This window comes from Ambystoma mexicanum, chromosome 4p, assembly GCF_040938575.1.
Source record: "Ambystoma mexicanum isolate Mex_15411 chromosome 4p, UKY_AmexF1_1, whole genome shotgun sequence".
Classification (NCBI taxonomy): Eukaryota; Metazoa; Chordata; class Amphibia; order Caudata; family Ambystomatidae; genus Ambystoma; species Ambystoma mexicanum.
In genome coordinates, this window is record NC_090927.1 from 904562410 (window position 1) to 904584674 (window position 22265).

The window sequence follows — 22265 nt, forward strand, 5'->3', positions numbered from 1 at the left end:
TCCCCAACAGGTTTTGTTGTGAAATTTGATTTCATTTGTTGTGTCCTACTGCATCAAACTGTAGTGTCTAGTTTCTCATTAACAATTGAACTTGCCTTAAACTTCATTGGCAAAGCTGCCACTGACGGAGATTGCCATACCATGCATTTCACTAGTCTGATATTGATTTGTTTGCCCTTCTTTTCTCTTACCAGAGTCTGTGTGCATCCAATTGAAAGCAGGTGTTGATGCTTTGAACAACTTATTTTCAAGCTCGCTTTCCGACGGAATCCGTGATGTCATTAAACGACTTCAGCCGAACATGGCAGGTAATACGAGTGTTTTTAAGTTCTAAATACCTTCCAATCTATTGACACAGACAAAGTGGAAGCACATGGAATATAACGAAGGGGCCCGTGTTCCAAGGTTTGTTACCCAACGATGAAAAATTGTAATTTTATACATACAAAGAATGTAAAACATCTTGTAAAGGAGGAAGTGTAAAATCATGTTTTTGGATTCACCTGCCAACAATTTGTCTGCTTAACTTTATTGTCCCATCTTATCATTCTCAACTTCAAGATTACTCACTTGTGAAGTAAATCATTTCAGCGTATCTGGAATGTGACAAATCAGGGTGATTGATAGCTGATAAGCGCCAGCTAGTGAGCTGGAGCTACTTCTGAAGAATAAGGACTTGGTATATTGTGACAAATCTGAGGATGTTGTCCCTTCTCCCATAGTGCGAGAGGCCAGGGCGGTACTTCCACAGTACAATAGTCCGCCTGGGGTTGATCCACCGAGGGAGGATCATATGGGGGAGGGAACCTCCTTATAGGATTGGGTACGACCTTGCTCCGAGAACACAGTATTCCCCCACATCCAAACCCTTCCTCAATGTTAAATCTTCATTCCCCTTCTTTTGATATGGCTAATGTCTGCTATTGTCAAGTTAACCAACCTAGTATACTTGACAACGTTAAAACATCAGAAAATAGCATGCTGCATATGGCTGTACTTCAAGCATTGGGAAACTTAATCCACTTCACAAGACTGAAACATTAGAGAATGCAAAGTATGCTACATCCTACTGTATTTTAAGAAATGAGAAGGTAAAGTGAAATTGACTTTACTAGTAGTTTTAAATTCCTATACCCAGCACACTCTATCTTCCTATAGAGTGCTGGAGGGGTTACCTAGTATCCCCTGTGTCTACAAACTCGTGTAGCAGTCAAATGCTACCCTTTTCTATCGAAATGGCTGGTGGCAGTGGTTTTAGAACGAACTACCATGATTTTTTCCGACCACAAAGACCAGTAGCTAAAAATCACGGGAGCCATGTTTTTCAATATGGCGCCTTAAGCCCCTTTGTTTAAACAGGTCCCGGTCTTCTTTTTTCGCCGTTTCTTTTTGGAAAGGTCCTTCTAGTGTTTGTGTCTGCACGCCAAACCAGGTTTGTTTCCTTTGTTCATGTGCCTTTGGCGGGCTTCAGGACTTTAGTCGCCCTTGGCGTCCGAGTGTCTGGGGTGGGCAGTGTTGGGTAAGATTTCCACAGAGCTGGTAAATCTTCCTTTCCTGGCTCAACTCTAGAAATGTTGCTTTTCTAGTGGGATATTTTTCATTAATACCCCAGTGAGTGGGAAACTTTTTCCACACTCACCTAATCTTTAACTCTTTTTATGGGTGTCATTTTTAAGACTCTCCATAGTGTCTTTTTAACGTTATCATGTCTAACAACTTCTTGGCAATAAGTGCCTGTTGTTGCTGGGTTGCCCTAGGGGTCCCCATTTAACTTTCGTGTGCTAACCTTGAGTGAACTACAGTTCCCAAGGGTAGAAAGGATCTTTGGATCCCTTTTACATTTTATTCTGTGAAACCAGCACACCCCACCTTATGTGGAGTGCTGGGGAGATGCAATGTATCCCCCTTCACATTAAAACTGTAACAATTCTGTTACAGTGACAAGCTTACCTTTAATGGCTGGTGGCAGTGATACCTTTTACTAATTTGGTGCACCTTTACCACGGGCTGTAATCACAGCTGCAGTAAAGGCACCTAAGGGTGCTCATTTTACCAAAATGACCCCTGTCTTATTTTTCTGCCATTTTAGTGTTTCTTGTCGTTTCTTGTTCCTTCCCCTGACATCTAGGGCGGGAAATTACTTTGTTTGAGTTTTGTCTTCGGCGGGAGTCCCCTGGACACCCAGCCCAGCCTCCAGTCAGTCTGCAAGCACAGGAAGTGGGGGAGGAGTCCAAAACTTCCCCCTCCTTTGTCTTATGCCTTCCTTCAACTGGGACAAATCCCAGTGGAGGGGTTGGCTGTCCTGATTGGAAAGCCAAACGCCCCTTTCTTGTAAAATGCGGGGAGAGAATGCAGAGGTTGTGTTGCAGTTCCTGATAAATACTGGAAACCTGGAAGCTGAAGTCATGTCGACCACTGGAACAGAAAACCGAAGAGGATGACGAAGGAAAAGCGGCGTGAATGATTTCCAGCGACCGGAGAGCCTGCTGTGTAACCGTAGCCTGCTGCAGCCCTTCCTTCTGATGGACCTGGGGTCTCCGAAAACGACGACCCGAACCCAGAGCCCGGTGAGATCCACTAGACTCAAGAAGACTTGCAGTTTGAGCCATCCCACGGGTTGCTGCGACCTTGCGTTCTTGCAATACCCCAATACCCTGGGACCTCCAGCCACTGTGCGGTGCACGGTCTTCCGAATTCCGAATCTCGCTGAGACTTCGTGGGCATCCTGGTGTATGTCCAGAGACACGAATAGAGTCCAAAAAGTCCCCTCAGATGAGTGCTGGACCTTTTAAACGACGAGAATTCAACCGCGATTTTCTGTCTTCTCCAGTGCTCCTTGAAAAGGCACCAAACCCGCAGAACCGCATTCAGCCACGAGAGAAATCTTGCCTAGACCCTTCTTTGTCGATCCCTGCTGCAAAGTCCCTTCTGAGGTCTTGTGTTCAGTCTCCAGGACAAGGAATTCACTGACCGGGTATTTGGCTGCAGTCCCTGAAGTTTTCCTGCTGCAATCTCTTCTTCATTGCCGAGGTACTGTGTTGGCTTGGGTATATACTTACCTTAAGCCTGTTGGGATTTCTGTGTAGTCCTGGGGTGTTTTCTGTGATTGGGAGGTCCCTCGTCCAGTACACCCAGTCCCACTGCTAGAAACCTGCTAGGGTGTCTTCTGTGAAGCCCCTGGACCCTCTTCTAACCCTAGAAGTAAAGTACTCACTTGTTTGCCAGTTTTCCTAAGGAATTTATTCTAACACTGCCTGTTGGTCACTAGTCCTACTGACCCCCCTTCTGCCACTGAGAACACCCATGCTCTAAGGGAAATACTTTGAAGGGATTGGGACTTCTGCCTAGAAAAGAAATCAAGTGTTTTACTTGTAAAGAGTTGGTTGTACAACTGGAAGGGCCTACTGTCCTTGTATTACCAAAAGTAATCTAAAAGTAACCATTGGTCTTTTACTCCCAAAGAATAGGCTTGACCTATACTCAATGTCTATAACAAGGCTTTGACTTCCCTAGAACTACTGTTAGGTGTTCCAAATAAGGTCTATACTTAGGTCTGTGTACTTTCAAGTATAGTGTTGTTTTATATTGTGATTTCTTATGTGTTAGTACTTACTTAACCCCTAGATTTATCTGGGCCTAATTGTATTTAAATAAATCCTTTATTTTTACAATACATAGTGTTTCAGTGTTTCTTTGGATCATTTGTATTACAATTTTCACTTGGACTGTCTCTACTGCCCCCTCTCCCTCCTAAGATAAGCCTGGCTGCTCTGCCTACGCTACCATGTACTCAGGTGGTACAGTCTTATACTAAGGGTGGAGTCTTGTACTGCCTCAGTTGAATGGTTTTGAAGAAGTGGGTAGTACTTCAGAAAAACTATCCTAACAGGCAGGAAGTGAGGGAGGTGCCCGAAACTCCCTGTGCTTAGTCTCCTAGGAGACCCAAATGCACTCTGGCATGATTGGCTGGCTGACTGTCCGGCAAGGACAGCCACCCTGCTGGGTGAGTGACACCTAGGCTGGAATGAAAGGGAGAAAACTGTTTAAAATGCAAGTTTCTTGTACTGGAATGTAGAGTCGATCACTGGAACGAAAGAACCATAGGCTAGCTGGAAGAGGATGGCTGCTGCAACTCCTGGACCATTGGTTTGCCTGGTGAAGCCCTGCCGCAGGTCCGAATTGCCAAACTCCATTCGACAGAGAAGCTTCTTCAAGGACGGCTTCTCCCTTTGTTTGTTGGACCAATCAACTCAAAGACACCTGGATACCATTCTCAAGGCTGATTAGGATTAACCAGGGAGAAGGACACCAGTTTGTGTTCTTGAATCTACAGCTACTGGAACTGAAGTGACTCCATCTTGTTTGCTTTCTTCACCGATGCCGTACAATGCAGGAGTCCCCCGACATCCTCCCTCTTGTCCCCACGACTGAGGCTCAGGAACAGCAACATCTGCAGGAAATGCAAGGAACCACGACTTCAGCAACATTTGTTTTCTTCATACAAAGGTACTGTGCCAACCCGATTGAGAGAACGCCACTCTCGCGGTGAAAGTTCGTGACACTTTACCAACTTGCAGGCCTAATCAGCTTGTGACCCGACAAATTATCCTTTTTCGTCTAAACTACTTCTGAGAACTTTTGCAAAGACTTTACTGTTTGATACCAGAACTGCTCTTTCCTATCCAGAACACTAGCCCATTGACTATTGCCAGGCCTATTGACTTGAATTGAACTCCTCTGGTGAACTGAAACTATTTGCACGGCCTAGAAAGTATGTGATCTATTCTTACTTTTATCCTTTTTGCTCACTGATAAGTAACTGAACTGCCATTTGGCTCCTATTTCAGGGGAGATCAAACTGTCTCAAAAGCTTAGTTTTGTATTGGAGTGTATGGGTATATAATAAGTTGTCGTCTTCTAGTGACATTTTTTCTAAATGATTGTGTAAATAAGTGTTTTTACCAAGAAACCTTGAGTACAAGTGTCTTACTTGAACCACTGTGATTAAAAGTCCTATGTGTAACTACTCGTACTGCTCACATTCACTCTTGAGATAAGCCTGGCTTCTCAGCTCACTACCAAAAACTGTGTGGTACAGACTTATACCAAAGGTTGGTTTGGCTAACACCTGTAGTCCTAATTGTGGGCAGTGGTCCCAGATGGTACTGCCTGCAATTCTGCCTAACGGTGATGTCGGGCGTCGTACATATACCATGCCTCTACACCCCATACCGCAGTTCTTTTTTTCTATGTGCTTGCCACGCTGCTTTGGGAACACAGTGATCGAATTTTTGACTCTACTTGCCGTATTTTTGTCACAATTCGATTATTTTCCTCGCCGGCGGATGTCCTTCCTCGGGTTTCAAGCGGTGTTCCAAATGCCACTCCAAAATGTTGGTTACTGATATGCACGAGATATGCCTTTGATGCCTCTGCACCGGTCACAACACAGAAGGATGTGCGTCGTGCACTAAAATGAACCCGGAATCTTTGCACGAGCAGGCTGCTAAACACGCGTTGGGCTGACTGTCAAAATGTCTGGTCCGGTTGACCCTCGGGTCCTCTGAGGCTGATACCAAAGGTCCCACCCCTGAAAAAACAAGAAGCATTGGCGGAAGACGAAGAAGCAGTCGCATTCTGGGAACCGCTCGTGGCACACAAAAAAGAGGCTTCATGGTGGAGACTCAAATTCTTCGACGGTGGAGGGGTAAGCCGTCAGCTGGGCCGACCACTCGTCAGGAGTGTGAGGATCTCAAGGTCCAGATGCTTGAAATGTTTAAAAAAACATGCTTCTGCCAGCGCGGGTGACCTCCCTCCCCCTCAAGCAGCAGACCTCTGAGGCAACAGCGGCGCTCTGTGCTACCGACCCCTCACAAGGCAAAGTGCCAATGCCATCTGTGTCGGGGAGGCTTTCGGGCTCAATGCTGAAGAAAGCACCAAAACCTTTCGATGCCGGGGCCTTCCTGCGTAAATCAAGGTTGAGTGTCCCAACACTGTCTTTGTGCTGCAGCCTCAGTCGACGCAGAGTCACCTTCTCCAGCATGGTTTCTGGTATGGATTCACATGCTCTTGAATATTCCCCGCCTTCAGGTAAAAGAAAAAATCAGTTTCGTTTCTAAACTGACTTTCTCTGATAAGCCAATCACTGTGCTCTGGGTCATACTGCCTTCAGGCTATGACTGCCCTCTCCCAAAGTCCCCATGCTGGTAGCCATCTTCAGATTTTTACTGCACGTTCAAGTGTTGGGAGTCCTCATGCTTTGCTCTTGGAGCCTTGTTTCCCGTGCTTTTTTGGCTAGGAAAACCCTATATTTGTTAAATCGAGTCCGTGTGCTCCATCGTTTGTTAGTTCATCCGATTAATGGGGACCTGTTGTTCGGCATCTTTCATCGCCCCTCAATGGCAAAACCGTTGGTTGTTTTCTTCTTGGAAGTTTCCAGAATGCCATCAGGACTAGACCGCGCTGGATAATGTTGGATACGGACGATGCTTACCTCTTAAAGCGCTGCACCAGCTGCGGTTTGCAGAATGTTTTCACGGTCGTCAAGCATTCCCAGTGCTTTTATTGTCTTCACCCGACCCGCAAGGAAGATGATTTCGAGCTCTGCCGTGGCTTTTCCAAGAACACGATGAAGAATTGACACTTCCAACTGGCAGCGTGGCTCAAAGCCAGGGCCTCTACCCCGTGTGGTCCACAGGGGCATGTCTCATCCAGATCCAGCCAGAGCGGGCTTTGAAGTCCTTTAAGGGCGCTCCATCGGTGGGGGCCCAAGACAAGGCCAAGCACTGCAAGTCTGCTTCCATCAAGCTGGTCCCGCGACGATCAGGGCACGTTCATCGTCTCAATCAGCCTCAATCTCCAGCCATTGCTCCAGTTCTTCGTCAATTAGGAAGTCAGCTACCCCGGGGAAGATGCGAGTGAAGCAGGAGAAGACCAAGCAGGACAAGGTGGTGTCAGGCAAGATTGTATGCATTACCCTTTGGGTGCACTACAACAACCCTTACCTCCTAGCAATAGGAACCCAACATTTGGTATACATCTGTACTACACAGGTTGGTAGCATGCTGAGCAGCCAAGCTCATCTCAAGAGGGGTCTTTGTGAGTTGTAGGGGAGTTATACAGAGATTCACGGTGACAAGTATTCAAATATTAATTTATTTAACAATCGGAGTAAGCCTTCAGAAGGGGCAATATTATAGCAACACAGAAATACACTTCAAAATGCACACTCTTAATATTTCTAAATCAGTAAGTACCCTTTTGGGATGGCACACAGACACTCGCTACACCCTCAGGTGACTATAGTAACTAGGACATTGTGGACATTAATATACCTCTGTTTGCATTTAGAATCAGACTTAGGAAAACGGTTATTAGAACAGAACAAGAGATCACACAATTATTTTGAAGCAGATGAGTACTTTTGGCAACCCCCAATGCAAAGTAAGTCAACAACTTCCTGGAAAGAAGACCAAACACAATGTCAGAGGGAAGAGTCATTCAGAGAGCCAGGCTAAACCAAAGTCAATTGGACAAAAGTCTAGGTGAGCTGAAGCACTTCTTGTCGGTGAGTAAAAGACTTGTGCAATGTTTTAGAAGTCTCTGTAGAAAAGAAGAAATGAAAGCAGGGCCACAAGCTGTTAAGACTTGTGAAGTAAAGAAGCTGTTAGCAACTCTACAGAGCAACCACAACAAGTCTCACAAACCGAGAACAAGTGCAGTTACACGACACGATTTCTTAGACTGTACAGTACCTTTAGGTTGAAGAAAAGTGCAGCAGATGGCTTCTGTTCCTGTGCAGCTCTGCAGATCCTAGTGTTCCTGGTCCTCAGTCGTGGGGACAAGAGGGAGGATGTCTGGGGACTCCTGACTGCAATGGGATGGTCACCGACCGCAACAGGCAATCTTCAAACAAGAGGCACTTCCCGTCTACTGGAAATGGCAACACTGCGGTTCCTGGCTGTCAAGATGGGCTTTCCTTGAATCTGGGGTCCAGCACTCTGTTGAGGTGGCTCAGGCTCGGGAGCTCTTGGCCAGCCTAAAAGCAACGCACACAATCTGTTGTTCCTCTCCCTGGCTATTCAGTTCCAGCAGCAGTTGCAGTGGAATTTCAACCAGCTCCAAGAGGATTTCCAGGTGGCTTACTTTGGAGTTGATTGGTCCAACCAATTAAAGGGGAGAAGTCGTCCTTGCAGGGGCTTCTCTGTCGATACGAATTTGGAGTTTCAGCACAGCAGCAGGGCTTAACCGGCCAAACCAACAGTCCAGGAGTTGCAGCAGGCGTCGTCTTAAAGTTGTTCGGATTCCTTTGTCCAGTGGTCGACTCTGCCTACCAAGCCAAAAAGCATTGCCTTTTATGCAGATTTCTCCCATTCATTCCAGCCTAGCTGTCAGTCACCCACCAGGGTGGTTGTCCTTGCCGTACTGCCAGCTGGCCAATCACCTAAGAGTGCATTCCTGTCTAATAGGAGACTAAGCACAGAGAGTTGCGTGTACGCAGCCCGCAGTAAATGCACACCACGGTAGTGAAAGGTAAACAACTGCCACCAGCCATTCGAGGCAAGGGTAACATTAAAAATGTTACATGAGAAGCTAGACAAAGGGGACACTAAGTAACTCCTCCAGCACCCTATTGTAAGTGTCTGCTGGGTCTAGAAAGTTATAAATGTAAGTAAAATCAGTTTCACTTAACTGTTCTTGGAAACAGTTTACCCAAGGGAAGGTTTTTAAACCTTTGGGAAATCTGAAGGACGTCCCTGTGTCACTGCACTGAAGGTGCTGTGTGTTACCATGTAAAGGATGATGCCTATGGAGTCTGTCGGACTCCACAACCAAAAAGAAAGTGTTCAAAATCACATTAAAATACATGAGAGAGTGGGGAAAAAATGGTCTCACTCTCTCTAGGTAAAAAATTAAAGTCGAGTGTCCAGCAGAAGAGCTAGGCGTCTCTAAAGGTAGAGAGGAATTAGCAAATATCTGAGAATTCGCCCTAACATTCTCCGTGCCAGAGGCCTGTGGTTAGCAGAGGAGAGGGATGTCCACATCAATATCCTGGAGCTGCGGGCTTTGTTCTGGGCCCTCAAGTCTTTCATTCAGTCTCTCTAGGGCAAGGTGGTGAGGGTCTTCATTGACAATACCTCCACAATGTTCTACATCAGGATGCGGGGGGGAGGGGGTAAAAGATACCCGGCACTCAACAGAGAGGCGCAAGACTTGTGCCATTGGGCTGTCGCCCAGGAGATGTTCCTCATTCCTTTTCACCTGGCGGAAGTAATGACCACCATCGCCAACTCCCTCAGCAGGGAGCTGCGCTCCTACCACGAATGGTAACTTTGACAGGATCGAGTGGACAGCCTCTTTCTCAAATGGTGCAGGACCCCAGATAGAACTGTTTGTTGCGATGAATTCCAAATGCCAGAGATTCGCCAGCAGTTTCTACCAGCTGAGGAGCATTGGGGGGGAGGGTGTGTTTTCCCTCCTGCGGCAAGGTCTTTTCTGTACGCGTTCCCCATTGCCTCTCCTGCTGCAAGTCATCAATCCACTCAAACGGTGCCGATACAGGATGATACTCGTCGCTGAGGCAGATTTGGTACCCGGATCGTCTCAGCATGCCAGCGTCGCCACTGGTCAAGCTGCCAGTGGCCGCGGATCTGCTCGCAAGACAAGGAAGCATAATCCTACACCACGAACCAGGATTGCTGAACCTGAAGGCTTGGCCCCCTGTAGCCTTGGAGTTTGGAGGTTATGAGCTGCCGGCAGACTGCAGAACTGCAGAGAAGTCTTTGCCAGGGCCAGAGCGTCATCGACTCTGAAGTGTTACGTGCACAAGTGAAAACGTTTTGTGACATGTTGCCATATGCAGAATATCAAACCTCTGAGGGTCACGGCCCCGCAGATTCTTCCGTACTTGTCTTTGACCAAGGCGGGGCTGGTGCATGCCTCGATCAAGGCGCATCTGGCGGCTTCTCCCACTACACAAGGTCTCCAAGATGGTCTTCTCCCACCATCTCATCAAGGAGTTCCCCAAAGGACTATTTAGAAACTTTCCACCAGTGAAGGCGCCTGCCCCGGCGTGGGAACTCCACATGGTACTGACAAGGCTCCTAAGGGACCCCTTCAAGCCTATGCATCAGGCCCCTCTCAAGTTCCTATCGTGAAAAACTGCTTTCCTCGTCGCCATCACCTTTGCCAGGAGATAAGTGAGATCCCGGCCTTATCCTGCAAACGGCCGTATCTGACTTTTCACGACCCGAGGGTGGTGCTGCGGACGCACCCCTCTTTCATGCCAAAGTGGTATCTCTGGAGGATAGCTCAGGGGCAACATGCTCACCTTGGAAGCAAGATGACGTGGAGCAACACAGGTTCGATTCCCGGGTCCGTGGGTATTAAGCGCGTTATAAATAACCTATCATATCATATATCAAAGGTTCCATCTGAATTACACCTTAACGAGCCTTTGGTGTTGCCTGCATTTTTTCCAAAACCTTTATCGCTGGTGTGAAGACTGGAGGTGGGGTATCTGTACTCCTGTCCGCTATATGGCGGAGATGCACAGAGCACCCCAGCCAACATTCTCTATATGGTCGCTATGGACGAGGGTTTATAGTCATTTGGTCGAAAACAAATATGGCGAAAGTCATAATGTCGGAAAATACTTTTTTTTATTTTACCCATTTTATATACTTACCAAACCCAAAAAATACATATAAATAAAAAAAAATAGATTCGACATTTTTTTTCGACATTTTTGTCATTCGACTTTTTATTTTCGACATTATGACTGCACACCATGGAAGAGCAATCAAGGCTTAAGTTCTCAGGAGGTGATGCATACTGGTTCTTAAATTCAGTGTAGTCCCCAACCCCCCACAAAATAATCCCCACACACTGTTATAACACAGTTCTTTATATAAATAAGGTTCAGAATATTTACACAATCAATAACACACTTTGTGCTTTGATATGGCATGTATACCGTGCCTATACACAAGGGTTTCAAGGCGCGATGAGGCCTGGGAGGGCAAACAGCGGGAGGACAAGACAGCGATCCTACTAGGCCAGGTGACATTGAGATTGCGCAAGTGCAGGGGAGTGGTGAACGGGAAAAGTGCAGAGGGAAAGGGGAGGGGATAGTGCAGTATATAGGATAACAGTAAGATAAATAAAGACAATAAATAAAAGTGCAACCAGCAGGTGGCTAGTGCAAGGTTAAGTGCAGCCATCAGGTATCAAGTGCTAGTTGGGGCTGTAGGGATACCGAACAGTCCCAGAGTGCAAGGGCTGCCAGGGAGGCAGTGCATCTGTGCAACTTGTGGGGAGGGGACCTGGACCCAAGATCAGAGGGTAGCCAGGTAACCAGTGTAGTTTCAGATTTATTCAGGAGATCAGCAGGGAGGAGGAGAGAAAGCAGAAGCAAAGAGTAAGGACGGAGGTGGTTCTCCTCAAGTTTCAGAGAGGCCGGGAGGCTGTTCCAGAGGGAGGCCCCAGCCCAGCAGAAGAAAGGGATCTTCCACCAACTCGCTGCTTGGAGAAGCGACTGACCCTGAGGTAGTTGGAGGTAGATGAGCGAAGATCTCAAGACAGAAGATATTTACAAAGCGCGAGTTGAAGGTATTGAGGTACTGGATCCCAGAAAGCCTTGTGGACAATGCAGAGGGTTTTTTAACTTAATCCTCGCCACCACTGGGAGCCAGTGCAGTGATTTTAGTCCTGGAGAGACACGATGCCTGGGCTTGAGGCCAAGGACAAGTCTCGCTGTCCTGTTTCTGATGAGTTTCAGAGGGCGTAGAGTAGAGGCAGGCAGATTGAGAAGCAGGCTGTTGTAGTAGTCCAGCATAGAGAGAACCAGCGCTTTGGAGACGGTGAGCTTCTGGTGGAAGGAGAGGAAAGGAAGAATACCTCTGAGGAGGTGCAGCTGGTAGTGAGACTTCTTAGAGACCTCCGAGATGTGCAGAGAGAAGGAAAGTGTGGAGTCGAAGATAACCTCAAGGTTTTTAGCCTCACAGGTGGCAGCGGGAAGAGGACCAAGGGAGGCCGTCCAGAGAGTGACCGGAAAGGAGTGAGCAGGTGTGCTGATAAGGCGATCCTCTGTCTTACTGGCATTAAGGCAGAGATTATTGGCAGAACACCACTCCTCTGTATGCTGTGTATTTGGCAATTCTAATGTGATCAATATATACAATGTCTGTGGTACCACAGTTAACACTGGACTCCTTTAAAATGCATCAACTGCTGACAGACTCAAATGCATAAATAGTTAAGTGAATCAGCAATAGACATGGGAAGGAAGACAAGTTGGGTTAAACAATGGCAGAATACTAGGTCCCCTATCACCAGACACAGTTCTGCGTGAGGATCCCCCCACCTGGGCAACCTGTAATTGAAGTGTATTAACAAGCCCAGTCCATATGTTTAAAATAGTCTTGTTTCCTGCTAACATGTTCTACTACCCCAATGTACCAGAGTTTAGCATTGTTGTTTGACGGTTCGTCGACGGATCCCTCTATAGTGGACTCCCTTTAAAGCAGGAGCCACTGGTGGTCAAGGTTTTTCGAAGGAAATGGGAACACTGTTGTCAAGTCAGCAGCTTCAACCTTTGCTGTGCTCTTTACCGATCGGTCGTGCACTTCCTGGCAAGAGAAGGCGTGCGGTGCACATAGATGAGTTTGTTGCTGCAACGCAGATTCAATGAAGAACGTATACCCGGCGGCGGGCATTGGAGCGTTGCAGCTCTGGTCGATAAGTTTACAGCGGTCCTCCACATCTCGTTCGACAGTGCCGGTTGTCAACGGCCTCAACGTCCTGGTGCCTACTTCAATGTTTCTCGGCTGACCCACTCTCTGGTTGACAGCTTTTTGGAGCAGACTACCAGTGTGCCCTGATGAAGATGAGCTGGTGCACAATGTTCCATCCTATCTGGGGAAGAGGTCTCCTAGCCAGGTCCTCTCTTGTCAGTTCTTGGAGACACGACAGCTTTCGGATTGCATCAAAGGAAAGCAGCAACACAACCTTCTTCTTCCAGCTGGCCTTCAAGGTTAAGCATCAAGTTTCGACTTCAGCTTCTGGACAATTCCAGTATTTCAGAGTTCCCCAGATATACTGTTCTGTCTCACACTCACACTGCTGAGCCAAGCTCAGGCAGCCAATCATTCAGAAGGGAATTCAGCTGACAGTACATTCAGGTCATACTCTTCCATCCAGACACTCGCAACAAGGAATGTGGATTGGGTCAAACACCCACCCATTCAGCACACCACACTGCATTCATACCAGTTTCGGGTAGGGCTGTCTCATTCATTGTCACACCCCAGAAAACAGACACCCATAACATGAAATTTATATTGGTCACACACTCCATTTACCCAGGTCCCACCCCAAGGGTGTACCCACAACATAGTCACTGGGAAGGCTCCAGCAAGTCTGGCCTGAACTTCCCCAGAATACCATATATGGAACTTCCACCCAACAGCCAGTCAGGGGGAAGGGACAGAATTGGGGCTTCCCAGGACTTTGGGAAGACAAGGTAACAGGTAATGGAAAGCAAGAGGCAACAGGGGGCCATCTTGTCTTCTATTAGGAATCAACTGATTCCAGTGGCAGGGCCTGGGTATCCCAAAATGGAGGATACTCAGAGTAAATGTCAGATTCAGCATGGAGCTGCCACCAGCCCATACCCTGCTCTGTGGGCCACGCACAGGTTCCCAAAAACATACAATAGGGGGACAGGGTTCTACCCCCACCCATGGGTGCCATCAGGGTAGCCCAAGGGTCTGTTCACCACAATCAAAAAAGAGGAAGAACTGCATTGCCAGCAGTCCCACATGGGCTCCTGTGCAGAAAACAACACAGAACACACGTGAAAAAGGAGTACAGGACAAGGACAGAGGCCCTGTCCTAACACATTTCCAGCATCACAGCCGGCTGAAAGGACTTTGCACTCGCTGGATATGGCGCATGCACTGAAGATCTGTGGCACGCACAAAGAGTTTCCGGAAGACATAACAATTTTTTGAACTTTGGTCCCGTGAACCATGTGAAGGCCTTGTCCAAGGCTTCCATCTCCAAGTGGCTCTCCGGCTGCATCACACACTGTCACCGGTTGACAAACCGCCCGCTACCCAGCCCTGCCACTTCCCGTGGTTGTGCATGTGTGTACTGCTATGTATTCCTTATTCATGAGCATGTGAATCCATGCCAAACCCCATGCTGGAGAAGGAACAAGTTACTTACCTGTAACTGTTGTTCTCCAGCATGGGTCTGGCATGGATTCACATGCGAACCCTCCCGTCTACCCCTCTGCGGCTCTTCTCTTGGGCCTACTGCCACTTTACATGCTACTAATTCTGAGGATGGCTGCCAGAGGAGGTCTTAAGTAGAGGGCAGTCATTGGCAGGGGGCAGTATGACCCAGAGACCAGTGATTGGTTGTTAGGAAAAAGACTGTTCAGAAGTGAAACTGAAACTGATTTTTTTTCTTTACCGAGGATTCCCAGCCTGACTGGGAATTTTCATGAGCATGTGAATCCATGCCAGACCCATGCTGGAGAACAACAGTTACAGGTAAGTAATTTGTTCCGACTGTTAAACCACTACCACCACCTACTCGGAGCTGGGGCCTTCATACAGTCCTAATGGCATTAACCTCTTAAGTGCTAAGGACCAGTATGCTTGTCCTATTTGTATAAACATTCATAATAGCCCAGCAGTCAAGGGGTTAATGGCTGCACCTTATGAAACTATCCACAAGTGTGAACTTAATCTCCTTTTGTGGAAGGTTGCTTTCCGGGTAGCGATCACATCAGCAAGAGGGATTGGTGAACTACAACCATTATCGATCCTCACTTCTGTCTTTCTCAAGGACCGGTTAGTCCTCGGGCCACTCACGAAGTTCCTCCCGAAAGTAGTTTCAGAAATTTCTGTCTTAACATATTGTACTGGCAACCTTTTTCAGCAATCCCACTTTCAGCGCTGAGTGTGCTAAACACTTGCTAGACCTATCACAAATCCTTAAATTGTACATGCAATGCACTAGTGCGCTCTGCACGTCAATCTAGGTTATTTATTTCCTTTGCAAGCGCCAGGCCATCACCAAACAAGACCTTGCCCACTGGGTTGTGTGTTGCATTACTCATTGCCACGAGATGAAGGGCAACCTGCTTACTTGTCAAGCCAGTGCTCATTCAACCAGAAGGAGAGCAGCAACATTGGCAATTGATGCTCTGTCGGCCATGAAGGACAAATGCAGGGCGACTACATGGAGTATGCTACATATGTCCACCAGCTTTATTGTCTGGAAGATGATGCCGGAAAGGAGTCGGCTGTCAGCCAAGCGGTCTTGCAATACTTGTTTGCTTGAGGTAGGAGCAGCCTTGTTCTTTCCCGCCTTCACTTGTTCAAGCATGCATAAAGTGTTCTGGTTACAACCCTGTTGGGTATGGTTATGGAACTATTGTATGCTTCATTGAAGTAGGTTGCATGCATCCACTTCTTTGTATTCTATACAAGCATGTGAATCTGAAAGATCCAATGCTTAAGTCTTAGTTACCTGTATTTCTTTAGCATTGATATCTTTCATAGATGCACATGCTCCTGTACATTGCTGTCTATGTAAACATTTAAAATTACTGAGGAATTCCTGTCTGACGATGGGGAATATTCAAGCATGTGAATCATTGAAAGATACCAATGCAGGAGAAATACAGTTACAGGTAAGTAACTAAGACTTCACCTGACAAGAGAATGAAATGAACAAGGCCCTGAGCATAGAGAAAGGAGTAAAGTGGCCGAGAGGCGGCAGAGAATAAAAGGTTAGACACCATAATCTAGGAGATGGGGACGAGAAAGTGATGTTGAAGCAAGTAAAAGGTCCTCTTCGGATTAACCCATGAAACAACCTAGAGTGTGCTTGTTAGGCAGAATCCCGTGCAGTGCCCTTAGGGATCACTACACACAATTAAGACTACAGGTGGCAATACAACTTTTACCTTTGGTACAAGCCTGTACTACTATGCTAAAGTGGTAGCAGTAGCGGGGCAGCCAGGCTTATCTCAAGATTATATTAGCAGTAGCAGAGATTAAACAAAGGGCCCATAATTACTGTGACTCAAGCAAACACTGACTCAAGGTTGCAGGTAAAAAAATATAAGTACATTTATTTTTAAACCAATTGTTATAAACCCGACACTTCTATTAAAACAAAAACCACACGTAAAATACACTACAACTAACCAATTAACTTTGTACAGTATAACTTCAAGGTAAGTACCCTGTGTTTTAGCGGGCCCGGTGTTGTGAAACAAAAGACGTTACCAGGAATACACTCGCGATCACTTTTTGACAGTAATGACAGTTCGGTCTTACTAAAGAAACGCGTTTCTGCGGAAAGAAATGTTACTGGGGCAAAAACACACTTAGCACCTGAGATACCCAGAGAGGGTTGGGGGTAAAAATCATAGGCAATACTTTTGTCAAGGCAGACAGAACCAAAGAACACTCTTAGACAGAACTTCAAGAGTAAATAGGCCGGTGCCAGTGTCAAGTGGAACCGGGTTCCTGTTGAGGATCACACAGTCGGTTAGTTCGCGATCCAACGTAGCCAGGAGTACTTGGATATTGTCAACAGAGGAAGCAAAAGTTATAAGGAGGGAAGACAAGGGCGAGCCTTGGAGGCGAAGAAAAGGGATTCACCCTAATTCCTCGAGCAGAACACAGTACCTTATTCAATGAAGAGGCTGGTGCCACAGCAGTTGTTCCTGGTAGTTTCCTGCAGACCCACGGTTCCTGGAGCTTCGATCCGAAGGACGACGTCTGGAGGGGTCTGCACCACACAGGGTTGAAGCCGGCAGCAGCGACGGTGAATAAAAGGTGTGCTCCTTAAAAACAGGAGAGGCTCTTCAGATGGCTATGCGGACCACTACAGCATTGTGCAGCGATTTCGACCACGAAGAGGATCCTCCACTGTAGAAGATGCGCTGGTTATCCCCACCAAGCTCAAGGGACGAAGACTCCGGACTGGATCTTCTCTGGTCGTCAAAGGGTAGATGGCTCAGGACTGCAGCAGGGCTTCACCGGGATGGGATAGTTGCAGCAGTCGACTTCTTCTCCACTTCTCTTCGGTTCCTGCCTTTTATGGGAAAATCCCCCATTCACACAGCCTGGCCCGGACAACCACCTCAGCCAATCATGGCAAAGTGCGACTCAGGTTTCCTAGGATACCCTGTGTAGGGGTGACTACACCCCTCCCTCACATTCAGCCCACCTAGACACCGTTGCCTAGAGGAGGGCTTCTTGACAGAAGCCTGCAAAAAGACAGTGAACAAAGAAGGAAAACCTGGTTTGCCGTGCAAAGTAAAACACAAGAAGGACTTAACAAAAAGAAATGGTGAATAACCCCAACCGGAGCCAAAAGAAAAAGTATTTGGTCAAGCGGGTTTTAAGATCGAGGATAATATAATAGCCTAAAACAATACCAGGTTTATATAATCTAATCGCGGTAGAAAAGTTAGGATAGATACCACTGCCACCAGCCAAGTCTGAATGTTAAAAGAGCGAAACGATGCTCTAGAAGGTACAGATAAAAATGGCTAAGGATTAACCCTTTCGAGTACTCCATGTTAGATGGGGTATACTGAAAGTCGATGGTAACTTTACCCTTTTCTGGGGGACAGTAGTCAGCCTCAGAAATGGAGTCGGTTGGAAGTTTAAAAGACAACCCTCTGTCACTGCACTGAAGGTGCTGTGTAACGCACAAAAGAAGGGGCTACTGAAGTGGTGTACTCCAGAGTCCACAATCACAAAAACAGATGAAATAAACATGGCAAAACATAAGTAAGAGTGGGGAAAAAAGGGGTACACTCTTACTAACTGGAAAAACAAACTCCAGAAATCCAGCAAAGCTGCTGGGGGACTCACTAGGTAAGGGAAATTAGCCATAGAATGAATGAGAATTCTCCCTAACACTGCTTATGAAGTCGCAGGGGTGGGAGGGACACAATAACAAACCCTAACCATTAAATAAGACATTGCATTGAATGTATGTGTTCCATCATTTGTTACATGCTATAGCTGTGATGGGAATGATGACCTGTTAGTATGTCCAACCCGCTCTTGTCTAGAGTTTGTTTCTCTTGTGAAATCTGGTTTGAATTTAGATATGATCATGCGTTTGCTCTTTAAGTGGACATCATAAAGGGCTTACATAATGCATTTCTACTGAGGCCGGTCATGGTGTTGTGTTATCTAAATTTAGTGCTCACATCTTTAATGTTGGCTCCTTTGATCCCCTCGGTTTATGATCTTTATGGTTATTCCCCCTAGTGTCCTTGGTTGCTATTACTTCGGACAGGAGTGCCTTGGGGCAGCAGGAGCACTTTTTCTCTTTTTATTCTATTTTCATAAAGAGTTCCATCATAGTGAACTTTGATTGCTACTGAAAAGGTGTATCTGAATATTGCTTGCATAGCATTAATCTCCCAAGGTTTTCCCCTCCCTTTTACCCTTCAAGGCAGAGGAACAAATTCACAGGCTAGATCCCAGAAGATCCCTGAAATTTAACATTGCCTGGACCAAGTACTAGAGTTTTGATTAAACGTTGGTCAGTCTCTGGAGGATAGCTCAGGGGCAACATGCTCACCTTGGAATCAAGACGACACGGAGCACCACAGGTTTGATCCCTGGCTCCGTGCTTCGAAACCTCTGGGTATTAAGCGCATTATAAATAACCTATTGTATATCATATCAGATGCTCTGGGCCTAAAAAAGGGAGGGCCATTACAAAGGAGACTATTTCTCATTGCATTGTCCTATGCAGAACAACCTGTTATGACTTAGCCCAGCGAGATGTTCCTGAGGGTCATCAGAGAATGGCATTTCGACCATTCCTGTATGTTGATATGGCAAAAGGTTGAACTGGGGAATATGGTGCCAGGTACTTCTATAGCCGATATCCCCTCTAGTGTGAAAGTGCAACAAGGATCAATGGAGAGCAGACTCTGAGCTGAACAGTTCTGCCTAGTGACAAGCCGGAAAAACGTTCTGATTCAGATTGCATTTGAAGCGGATTGCAAAGAAGTGGAATCTATTATACGAGTTATCATATAAGCACGCAAGAATATTACCAGAGGTAAGGCATTTGCGTTAATATCATTTGGAGCTGTTGAACTCTATTCATTTGGTTTATTTGAGCCAATACATTACAGGATTGAAAATGCTTATTTGGTTACCTGTTTGTATGTTGCAATATACTAAAGAAAACCATATTTTTGATAGATGTCTATGGTATTCCTTTGGATCTTCGCTGGAATATGCAGCGTTTGGATATCATGAGAAATTCCACAAACTTTGATGTAGAAGTAGCACAGCGTCTTAAACTTCTGACATCTCTGGCTAATAGGTAAGCTCATGAAGGGCCTTGTTCAATGTCTGTAATACTTTTTTCTGTGGATTGGCAAGTCCCTGGAAATCAACTTACTTCAAACTACTGCAATGAAAATAAATTAAACGTGAGATCCTGTAGGCAGGTCTTTTGTCAATATTTGAATATCACATATACCCAACAAAATGGTGATAATACCCACACCAGTGACCATTGGAGTTAATTGTTGTGCCAGTGAGTAAAATTACAGCACCTATTTTTGAAGATGTACCTTTAATTTGAAGCCAGCTTGTTGAATGTTTTGTATGATAAACAATTAAGTTGTATTAAATGTGTGCAGTATCCTGCAATATATTTTCCAAATGGAGTGATGGGTTTTGTTCACCTTTTGCTTTAATGTGACAATATTTTGAATAGTCAAAGTTAAGAGGGTGGCCCATGAAGACAACCCAACCTCTTGCCCCCTGGCATCTTTGTACTATAGTTGTTGTCTTTTATACAGCTCTAATGTCTAATCTCCTCACTCCATCATAGAGATATTTTGTTAAGTGACATTTCCCTAAAATTACTGGGCAAGATAATTCATAGAAAAAGGTATACCTGGGTTGAGGAAAATAAAATGTGGTCCGATTGCCAGTGTTAAGATAGATTTCCAAAAGCAGCCCTTTTTGGAGGATTTTGTGGGGGCCACCCTATTATGGTGAACAGGGAAGACACTGAGGTTAGCAAAAACCAATCAAGGTAAGGTAGCGTAGCAGTGCAATCCAGGCTTAGTCTAAGGAAAAGTGTGAGAATAGTCTAGGGCTACGAGTCCACACAGCGACAGCACATTTAATTCAACTTAGATATGTATTTCTTTAGCATGGGGTCTGATATGGATTCACATGCTCATGAATATTCCCAGTCAGGTCGGGAATCCTCTGCAAAAGAAAAAACAGTTTCACTTTCACTTGAACTGTATTTCTCCCCTTAACCGATCACTGTACTCTGGGTCATACTGCCCCCAGCCAATGACTACCCTCTCCCTAAGCTCCTCCTCGGCAGCCATCTTCTGATTTTTTTACCGCACGTTCAAGTGTTAGGGAGTCCTTGACTTTTGCTCTGTGAGCTATTCCATGGTTCTTCTCATTTAATTCGATAACGTTTCTATTTTTGTCAAATAGACCCTGTGTGCTCTTTTGTTTCTTTGACCGGCAAGCGGGGAACCGTTTGTCGGCCTCTTTCAACGCCCCTCAAGGGCAAGAATCGTCAAGAGTTTTATAGAAGATTCCAGAAGACCATCGGGCCTACACTGTACACCAGACCACATCGGAGGAGGAGGGAGGCTCCCTCTTCAAACTCTGCTCCAGCTGCGGATTGAGGAATGTGTTTGTGGAGGACAAACACTCCCAGTGCCTCTGTCTCCATCTGGACCACAGGGAAGCGGATTGTGAAATCTGCCTTGGATTCTCCAAGCGCACCGTCAAGGATCGTCACAGTAGGTTGGCAGCGTGGCTCTACGCCAAGGCCTCTACCCCGTGTGGCAAGCAGGGGCATGCCTCACCCAGGAACGGCCGGTCCGAGGAGTGGGCGTCTTAAGTCCTTTGAGGGTGCACCATCTGTGGGGGCCCAAGATGAGGCGAAGCACTGCAAGTCTGTTTCCGTCGGGGTCGCTGCGCAAGCCGGTACTGCAACAAGCAGGGTGCGCTCATGCCTCCACCTCCAGTCATCGCTCCATCTCCACCTCAAAAAGGTAATCGGCTAACCCAGGGAAGCTGCGGGAGAAGCTGGAGAAAACCAATGCGCAGGGAAAGGTGTCCTACCTGCCCCTGAAGGCCCTGGTGGTTCAAGCGAAGTCTTCCTCGACGTGCGAACAGTTGGTGGCCGCCCTCTTGTCATTGACTGACTTTGCCAGAGAAGCACAGCCCTCAGCTGCACTACTCTGGGCTTTCGCTCACTTTTTATGGGGAAACTGACATGGCCTTAAGACGGCCAGTACTGGGAGACTTTGTTTCCCTTAGTCCTTTCCTCATGTTGCAGCTTTTGTGCAACATGTAACAAGTGTGCATTGTATCTTACCATACAGCACACTTGGGTCTCTAGTCATTTCCAAAGGCCCAAGAAACTCTCGCTGTACTTTTGATGAACCGTGCAGATGCGTCATGGACAAGACTGGTGGCAGCTATCGTTTTCTTATATTTTTAACCCTTTCTTGCCATGTTAACCGGGTTTGGCACGAATAGGTGGCCTGGCTCCAAAATGGCCATGCCACGAAGTTCTTTGTCCTGTTCTTTGGGCATCTTGCCCCTTCACCTTACCCAGGTCGAGTCGACCCGGGTCAGTCCTTATTTGGTCATGCACTTTCCCGCGAAACCCAATGCTTTCGCGGGCTTCTGCATGCCTTATGTGTTTGCCTCCAGGATGTGGGCTGGGATGTCTGTTCCCAATACACATCCTGGGTGCCAGAGAGTTTGGAGTGTCCTGAATGCCTGGGACCACAGTGGTCCATGATTGGCCCACGTATGTAGTGAGTGTTTTGAGCAGATCTCCCATTGGGTCCTCTCTGTTTTGTCGCGAAGGGAACTTTGGATAAGAGGAGGCTGAAAACACGCCTACCATGTCGATCTCCTGAGTTCACACCGAACAAAGGATAAGGAGCCAAATATCCTGCAACAAGAAGCCGAGTCAAGGAACCACTGGTGACCCGCTGGAAGGTTTGGCACCCTGGGCCTGCTGTCGTCCTGTGGGACCCCTTTGCCTCTGATCGTCCAAGGTCTGTGAAGACGCTTCGACCCATTGGAATAGTGGGATCAACTATTCTCGGCACCCTGCAAGTAAGCCTCTTCGGAAGTGTCCCTGGGCCAACCAGTGGGCTGACCAGCTTACACTGGACCTTTGCTCTGTCGCCGCCACTG

General features: G+C 46.7%; 1 protein-coding gene across 3 annotated transcripts in view; it reads left to right on the plus strand.

Annotated features, from left to right (window-relative positions):
* Positions 1-22265, plus strand: part of MDN1 (midasin AAA ATPase 1) — a 2688524-nt gene that overhangs the window by 1470695 nt on the left and 1195564 nt on the right. For all 3 annotated transcript variants that reach the window (XM_069606482.1, XM_069606484.1, XM_069606483.1), the window contains exons 50-51: positions 195-308; positions 19266-19389. In XM_069606482.1, the coding sequence (XP_069462583.1) occupies positions 195-308; positions 19266-19389 (238 nt within the window). The remainder of the gene's footprint in view (positions 1-194; positions 309-19265; positions 19390-22265) is intronic.